This window comes from Corvus brachyrhynchos, unplaced genomic scaffold, assembly GCF_000691975.1.
Source record: "Corvus brachyrhynchos isolate BGI_N302 unplaced genomic scaffold, ASM69197v1 scaffold192, whole genome shotgun sequence".
In the NCBI taxonomy this organism is placed as follows: domain Eukaryota; kingdom Metazoa; phylum Chordata; class Aves; order Passeriformes; family Corvidae; genus Corvus; species Corvus brachyrhynchos.
The window spans coordinates 91,872-100,680 of record NW_008236759.1 but is presented as its reverse complement, the minus strand read 5'-3'; the positions used below and the strand labels follow the sequence as shown (position 1 = coordinate 100,680).

Below are 8,809 nucleotides of genomic sequence, written 5' to 3'. Positions count from 1 at the left end.
ACGCTACCTCAAGGTAAGGTGACTGGGCAGGTGACATCTGAGGCTTGGGACTGGTGGACTTATTTTGCTGGGAATCAGGTTGGGGGTTGGGCTGCCCCATCTAGAAAGTCCCAGAGGGTTTGGGGGGGAAAAAAAGGGCAATTAACAGCAAAAAGGACAATCAGCAGGGAAAAAAAAGGGCAATTAGCAAGGGACTAGCCTGGAAAAGTGAATTAATAATTAATGAGGGAAAAGGAACAATTAATGGTGAAAAAGGACAAATAACAGGAAAAATTTGTGATTAGCAGGGAAAAAGTTACCATGAACTGGTTGAGTTGCCCAAAGTCCCCCAAATCCACCTGAATTTCTCATCGCCCCGGGACGAGGTGTGTGTCACCCGTGATGGGGCACAGGTGTGTGCCAGGAGTGAAGGGCACTGCCGGGTCATGCCTGGAGCCACCTTGACCACCTTTGATGGCATCATCGGGCCCCTGTTGGCCAGTGGCACCTACAAGGTGTCAGCCCTCTGCAATGAGAAGGCAGCAGATTGGTTCAAGGTGGTGATGGAGGTCAGCAACTGTCGTGACACAAATGTCCCCACGGCCACAGCTGCCATCGTCTTCGTCCGTGAGGGCGTTGTCAGCGTCAACAGCAACATGGAGGTGTGGGTGAGTGGGGCAGGTGAGGGGGTTTTGGGTGGTTTATGTCAATCTAGAGAGATTTGGGCAAAAATCTCTCTAGATTTTGCCTGGTAGTGAGCTACTTTGTCTGATGTGGAGCGAATTTGCTCCATAATGAGCCATTTTTGCAAAAAAAAGAGTGATTTTGGCTCTAGCCAAGCTAGAGCCCTTTGCTCTAGAACAAATGGGTTTTTTATCATGTGTCTCGTAATTTTCTGTAATTTTCCCAGGTCAATGGCCTCTTCACCCAGCCCCCCACCACCATCTCTGACTCTGTCACTGTGACATCGTCCCATGGGAATGTCACAATCACCCACCGCTCTGGGATGTCCGTCATCATCACCCAGGACGGGGAGGCAACCATCACTGTGACCTCAGGCCTGGCCTCCCGTCTCTGTGCCCCCTGTGGGAATTTCAACGGAAACCCCAGAGATGACTTGAAGCTTCCGGATGGACGTGATGCCCGGAGTGTTGGAGAAGTGGTGGACATGTGGAAATCCCGGGATTTTGCTGGATGGTGAGTGATTCCTAATTTACTTACCCCCAAATCCAAGAAAATTTTGTTTTTCCAGACAGATATTTGGCAATAATATCAGTGGGGGAGGGGCTGGGCAGATCCTGGAAGGAATTTTCCAGTTTCTTTGGTTTCATCCGCAGCGACTGAGGCAGGATCCTGTGGGAACGATCCGGGTAAGCGACTGCTTTGCCAAAAAATGAGTCATCTTTCATTATAAGGGGCCTTTTTTTGCCCAATAATGAGACATTTTTCTCAACAATGAGCCATTCTGCATAGTAAATACCATTTTTTCCCCAAAATTGGCCATTTTCCCCAAAATCAGGCCATTACGCATAATGCTGACCCACTTTTGCGTAAAAATGACCCATTATTTGCATATTAACAATCCACTTTGCTTAATACTTCCCCATATTTGCCCAAAACGGACCCATTTCTGCCCAAAATGATGCATTTGTCTTTCTTCCAGCCACATCTCCCACCAGATCCGTCAAGAAGTTGATGCTCCTGTATATCCCGTCTCGTAGGTGGATCCACCTCAAACTCCCCCAAATGTGGGAAAATTCTGGATTTTGCCTCAAATCCATGAAATTTTCCTGGATTTTTCCCAAATGGATTAACTCTGTGTGGATCCTAATGCCCTGATGTCCCATCCACCCCCTAGAATCCAACAATATATCAAATTCAGCTCAAAAAGATCCAAACCCCAATGTTTTTTCCCATATAAAAATGATCTTGCCAAGGGCTAGTTTTGATACAATGGCCTCTTCATATCAATAAACGCTTCTAAAGGCTTTTTGGGGGTGTGAATTTGAGGTTTATTTGCTGATTTGTAAAATTGGGGGGTCATTATCCCAAAGGGTAGGGATATCTTACCCCTAAATGTGGGTCAACGTGGTCCCCAAGTGTGGGGCACTGGGACCCCTCTGTGGGGCATTGCAGCTCCAGAGTATGTGACTTCCTGACCCCAAAGTCCAGGACACTGTGACCCCTAAATTGTAACACCATGACCCCCAAGTGTGACACATCACAAACCCAAGCGTGCGGTGTTTTGACTGCAAATTTTGGGGCCATGAAACCAAAAATTGTGTAGCACTGTGACCCCTGAGTGTGGTATGTTTGACCCCAAAGTGTGGTGTAATGTGATTCCAAAGAGTGGTACACTATGACACCTAAGTGTGGGGTGATATGGTCCCCAAGTGTTTTTACCCCAAAATGTGGGGCATTGTGACCCCAAAATGTGGGTCACTGTGACCCCCAGGTGTGAGATATTGAGGCCCCCATATGTGAGTCACTGTGACCCCAAAGTGTGGGGTGTTTGACCTCAAAGTGTGGCACACCGTGACCCCAAAGTATGGCACACTGTGACCCCCAAGTGTGAGGTATCTTGACAGCAAATGTGACCCAAGAGCGTGTGGCACTATGACCTCAAAGTGTAGGGCATTCTAACCCCAAAATATGTGGTGTTTTGCCCCCAAAGTGTGAGGCACTGTAGCCCTTAAGTGTGTGGCATTGTGACCTCCAAGTGAGGGACATTGCAACCCCAAAGAGTGGGTCAATGTGACCCCCACGTGTAGGGCTCTTTGACCCCAAAGTGTGAGGCACTGTGACCCCAAAATGTAGGACAATGTGACAATAAATGTGGGGTGCTGGTACCCATAAGTGTGGGGCACTCTGAACCCCACGTGGGGGGCCCTTTAACCCCAAAGCATAGGATATCATGACCCTTAAGTGTGGTGCATTGTGGTCCCCAATTGTGGGACATTTTGACCCCAAAATGGGGGGCAGTGTGACCCCAAAGTTTCGGACAATGAGACCCAAAAGCGTGGGGCAATATGACCCCCAATTTTGAGGTGTTGTAACCCCAAAGTTCAGGGCATTGTGACCCCAGTGCTTGGGGCACTGTTCCCCACACTGAGCCCCTCGCTCCCCAGTCTCCCCTGTCCATGCTGAATCACCCCTCACTCCCTCCCCACCTCTTTTTCCCTGTTTCTTCCCCATTCCCACCTGGATTCTTGACCACCAAGACTGTGGGGTGGGGACTCCCAATTCCTTCTCATTTACCTCCATGGGAGCAGGATATCTGGTGTCTCCTACCCTGCCTTGGGAAGTCCCCAAATCTCCGAGTTCTCACCTCAAAAATAATAACAAATACTAAAACCTTGGCAGTGGGATCCAAAATTCCCAGAAATACGAGAGGACCTGGCAGAATTCCCACATATTTTCACAACAACTTGGGTCCAGCAAAAAGCCCTTGAAATTCTTCTGAAATAAAAGCTGCAAAAATAAGCATAAAGGTTTTTAACCAATTTTTTTGCCATTTTCCCCCTCAAAATCTGGCATTTTGTGGGTAGTAGATGCATTTTTTGGGTAAGAACTGGGAAAAGTTGGTGTGCAGGTAATTTTCAAGGAGACAGTCATGTGATTGGGGATTGTCTGGGGGAGTGGGGTGCCCCAAGGTGGTGGGAGGTGTTTGAGGTCTTTTGGTGTGACCCAAAGTGAAAGGAAGGTCTTGGGGATGGGAGCGGTTGGGAAAGGGGTTTGGGAATGGGGGTTTGTGTATTGCAGGTGTGGTGGAGGGGTTTTGGGATCCCCCAAGGGGGGGGAGGAGGCTAAGGAGAGGGTCCAGCATCTCTGCCAGGCACTGGAAGCCCTGGGAGCCCTGGGAGACAAAACTCAACTGGCATATTTCAAATATTATGTTACTCAAATATTCCCATATTCAATCAATATTCAACCATTATTATTGCAGTTGGGGTTTTTGTTTGATTTTTGTGTGACACAAAAACTTTGAGAGGGCTTTTTAATGGTTTTCTGAGTCAAGAATGAACATCCTCACAGTTTGCAATGAGAGTTCTTGCCTCCTTCACTATGAGCTCAGCATGTGAAAGGTATTTTTTTTTAAAGCATGCTCGTGGTCTGACTTTATTTTATTTTATTTTGTTCTTAATTTTTTTCAACTATTAAAGGTTTTTCAGTCATCTATTTATGATGGTTTCTGAGCCCTGGAACACCTTGATTGTGGAGGATGTCTTGGAAGCCCTTTTGGGTTGTCATGTTGTAAGAGATCAATTGCAATAAATCAAAGGTTGATCAATATTCTGTCTTTTCCTCAGAGACAAATGCATTTAACTTTTCCTGCGTTTTAATGGAGAAAAACTCCATTGATACGCAGGGATTGATGTTAACTCTTAAATCATCCTTATTTGATAATTTATTCTGCTTCAAGTATTTTTATAACACAGTCACAAAAGATGCCCAAGTCTCTTGGAGAACAAAAGCTGTTGCTTTAAAATCATTAAGAGAATAAAATAAAATCCTCATTTAATTTTTTTTAAAAAAAGAAGAATCCCTTAAAATAAGACCAACCAGAGCGTGCACATTCCATGTGGTGTTTTGCCACCTGTTCAAGCCAAATATCCTCCAGCAGTTTTCCAGGAGGAAAAGCTCTCTAGCTCAAAAGTACAGCCAGTTGTTTCTACATCAAAGACAAAATGCAGTTAGTTTCTGCCTCAACATCAGCAGTCTGAGAAAATGCCTCCAATTAAAACAAACAAACAAGTCTCCCTTTGTTTTGTTGTTTTTCTTTTCTTTTGCCTGCAAGCATCAACATTTTAATTCTTTTTTTTTTGAAGATCATGCACTAGCTTTGGCTGCAAGGCCACAATTTAATTTACTCCTTAGTTGCAACCTAATCATTCAAACTTTCAGTAAATTAAAAATGCCACCTTAAGCTTCCACTGAAAACCTTGTGGGAAAGTGGAAGTGCAGCTTTGATAATAAAGCACAAAAATATAAAGCAAAATGTGTGAATCTCACATTTTCTCACAGAGGATCTATAATGTGATCAACCTTTTCATCTACCTATTTGTCAGACAAACTTAATTTAGGGAAAAAAAATTAAATAGGTAGTTGCAAATTAGTATCACCTTCTCTCCCTGTATGTGTCAGCAGATCCATCCATAGATCCGTCAGCCAGGGAGCAGTGGTGGCAATGATGGCAGCACGCAGGAGGTGGCACACAGAATCACAGAGTCACGGAATGGTTTGGGTTGGAAGGGACCTTAAAGCCCATCCAGTCCCACTCCCTGCCATGGGCAGGGACACCTTCCACTACCAGGAAAACCAGGTTGATCCAAGCCCCCTCCAGCCTGGCCTTGGACACTTCCAGGGATGGGGCAGCCACACATTCCACCCTGATTTTTGGACTCCTAATTTGTCACAGGCCTGTGTTTTTCTCTGGGATTCAAGATTCTTGGCTGGGGTCTCAATTTGTCAGTGATCTTTTATATTTGATGGTTCCACACACCCTCCCTGTGCCGGGGGAGAGCAGAGTCCCAGCAGAAGCACTGGGTACCTCCAGTTCGTACCCTTGTGCCATGGCACAAGGCATGTGGTCTACTTTCAGAGTATTTCCACAAGCAAAACCAATGAAGATTACTTCTGAACCACAGAGAATTTTTTCCCCCTCATGGAGAACTTTTTTACTTTAAGCAAGTGACTTCCCTTTTGGAATTGAAAGGGCCCAGGAGTAAACCTAGCTCCAGTCTCAGAGACTGGGTCACTTCTGCAGTAATTTTCTGCCTACAAATTCCACAGTAAAATTACCAAAGATATTTTCTTTCTGCGAAATAAACCTACATGTTTAGATGTGGCTTTGTAAAACTCCTGTCTATGAAAGTGGATGCAATCTATAAGATTACATAATATTGTTCATAATACTGATCCAGCTCTGGTAAAGAGGAGCAGGTGTAAAGGTGTAACTGAGCTGGATGGAACAAGATAAGGCCAGACCATGGAAAAGAGAGAAAACAATGATACTGCCCCATATATCACTGTGATTTGGCACTGCTAAAACTCAACCCCTTCAGAGCTGAGATAGTACTGTGATAGTGGTGCCTTGCCCAGTCGCCATATTGCAAATAACGACAAGAATTGGGAGCAGGCTTTGATGCCAGCTGACTCAGAAACAGGAGAAGCTTTTAGTCCAACAAAATTATGATGAAACTGTGCTGTGTGAGTAAACTCTGATCACTTGCCAAAAACACCTGCTTTCCATGACTGCATCCTTCCTGCTATCTGCCAGCAAGCCTCCTTCTGCCTCTGCCTCCAGCCCTGGCATGGCAGCAAGCTGGCAAGGCCTAGAGTAAGGCTGAGGTTGTAATCCTACTGTGTTTACAAAGTCTCACAGCGTTTTGGGAAGCACTCTCACGCTCTTTGTCAAAGTTGTTCAATAATATCCTCAGACAGCAGAGCTAGGAATTATAAATCCAGCACCAACGCGCAGGAATGGAGCTGGCTGTGCAAGGAAGGAGCTATGCCTCTTAATTAAAAAAACAAAAACCCAAAAGTGTCCTTTTCCACTGATGAATTGTGGAGGAGGATGGAAAGATAAGAGGCATGGAATACAGCAGAGGAAAGGTGTGGAGAACTGCTGGAATACAAATGCAAAGCACCAGGAGAGCTTGCACCAACCAGACCTCTGAAGATGAACTTCAGCTTCTCAGGCCCTAAATGCAGTGAAGAAAGGAGGAGCTAGAGAAGTGGGAATATCTCTCAAAACAAGTCACACTTTTAGCTTGGCTTTCACTGCAGGGAAGATGTTCCCTGAAGCTTCTAAATCAATGTTCTGAAGTTCTGTCATGGAAACCCCTCTCAGTATATTTTATGCAGATATACAGGACCTTGCAACTCTACTATCACCAAGTGCACAAGCACCTCTGGGGCTGGTTTAAATGCCCAGTTCCTAAGGGTTTTTTGTTGTGTTTTGGCTGCAGCAAGCAGGTGTTAAGAGATATTACAGGCTGTATCCCTCTGGGAGGGCCTGGTATCTGGGAAAAACGTAATAATCACTGATAACTTGTAAATGCCTTCCTTTGCCCAGCACAGAAGTGTCTCTTCTGCACTTCTCCTTTTCCTCAGAGGGCAGGAGTTATGAATCACCAAGGGAGGAAAACAATATAAACTTCTTTTGCTACCAGTTGATTCTGAACCACCCTTGGAGTAATTTTGGCAGTCCTGGATCCATAGCAAATCATATAGGACTTGATTCAGTCACAAATCCAAAACCTGTGGAGATAAACCTTCAATTTGGGAGCGCTGGGAGAGGATCTTGCAGCAATAACCTTGCCTGTCTCTCTCTCTCCTCCCACAGTATAGCAAAATAAATGTGTATAGATACTTCTTATTTGCTTGTTTACACTTGTTTCTCAGAGCACTGAACTATGCCTCACCCATTTTTCTGTAATCAAAGGGAAGTGGGAGGAGGAATTGTGTTTCTGTGCCAGTCTACATGTTTTACTGCTTCTGCAAGGTAAAGGAAATGAGGATCTGTCTGTCTGCCTGATGCAGAGGGTGATTCACACACCTATTACAACAGAAACACAAAAGCCATGCAGCTGTAAAGCCAATACAATTAAAACTGGGTATAATTAAAACAATTGTCTGATGGCAAACAGGCACTACAGCCCTGTACAGCTATTCTCAAAGGAGAATATAGACAGATAAAAGGTACCTTTTTGGCAGAGCAACACTGCTCAGTAGATTTAATTTAAACCATATGAGATTATTATGTCATATTAATCAGAATACTTTTGCAGAATCTTTCAAGTAAAAAACTTTGTGTTATGGTCTCTCAGCTGCTTTTCTCTGCCCAAGTAGCACTGTGACTATGAGGGCTGTATAATATGACATAACTGGATTTATGGACATACAAGATTTTCTTCATGTCTGAAAATGTTTAAGAAAGGTCTTAATATGACTAAGAGGGAAATCTACAAAAAAGGAATAAAAAAAATCTTCATTCTCCCAGAAAGGTCACAGGTAATGAAAACAGAAAGGTAAAATCTTCTGAAAAAGGGCAAGAAAATGCTTGCCTTTTTTTTTTTTTTTTTAATCCAGAAAGAGTGATATTCATGGTAAATCCACATGGTAAATTATATTCATATCTTATCACCCTTAATGAGATTAGAAGTGCCATGAAAGGGCAAGTCAATGCAAAACCACAGGTGACCCTACTGCTGACAGATGCAGAAAATGAATCACTGTCCTGTTAGTCCCTCCAGAAATGCTTCAGGGGCCTGCTTAATGCTTAATGCCTTCCTGGCCTGCTAAAAATAAATCAGCATTAATTCTGCTAAGGAAAAACTGCCTTTCTGTTGAGTGAAACAAGGACACCCGCTTCAGGCAGTGGGGAAAAGAAGAGAAGCCACCCAAAGAAAAGCCACAGAATTCCTCAGTGGAGCCACGTGGTCCAACAAACAACAGCAGCAAACACACACTGGTAAAGGAAAATGTATACAGCATCAGTGATCAACTGATGTAGGTTTCATTCTTCACACAGGAAGAGTTAAGCAACAAACAAAATTACAGCAACGGGGCAGTTCAAGCAGGAGTCCATTGTGGCTCATTAGAATATTCAAATGTTTCTCCCAGGAAAGAATCATTCCACCATGGTTATAAAGCCTAAGCCCTTTCTGAAGGCTAAATCAGGTGCTGCAGGGGGAAACCAAGGCACAAGGCAGGAAGGGATGAAAGGGCTGCTCTGGTCTCTCTCCTCCCACCACATGCCCAGGAACACCTGCCTCAATGCTAGCAGAAGAGCAGTGTCACTGGGGCAGGACAAAAGGACACTTTC

The 8,809-nt window shown here is 44.5% G+C and overlaps 1 protein-coding gene across 2 annotated transcripts; it reads left to right on the top strand.

Annotated features, from left to right (window-relative positions):
* Nucleotides 1-369: 369 nt before the first annotated feature.
* LOC108444890 (IgGFc-binding protein-like) lies at nt 370-1,971 on the top strand. 2 transcript variants are annotated; one of them, XM_017727073.1, is made up of 4 exons: nt 370-647; nt 890-1,176; nt 1,317-1,349; nt 1,643-1,971. In XM_017727073.1, the coding sequence occupies exons 1-3, from the start codon at nt 426-428 to the stop codon at nt 1,321-1,323; spliced, it is 516 nt and encodes a 171-aa protein (XP_017582562.1). In that variant the 5' UTR covers nt 370-425; the 3' UTR covers nt 1,324-1,349; nt 1,643-1,971. The 2 variants fall into 2 exon arrangements, with proteins under 2 accessions (XP_017582562.1, XP_017582561.1); XM_017727072.1 differs by lacking the exon at nt 1,317-1,349.
* The last annotated feature ends 6,838 nt before the right edge of the window (nt 1,972-8,809 follow it).

What these genes read in the sequence shown, in the direction of transcription:
- LOC108444890 (XM_017727072.1), top strand. Translation starts at nt 426, where the DNA reads ATGCCTGGAGCCACCTTGACCACCTTTGATGGCATCATCGGGCCCCTG. An exon ending in ACAGCAACATGGAGGTGTGG is followed by an intron (nt 648 to 889) that starts GTGAGTGGGGCA and finishes TAATTTTCCCAG; the next exon opens with GTCAATGGCCTCTTCACCCA. An exon ending in TCCCGGGATTTTGCTGGATG is followed by an intron (nt 1,177 to 1,642) that starts GTGAGTGATTCC and finishes TCTTTCTTCCAG; the next exon opens with CCACATCTCCCACCAGATCC.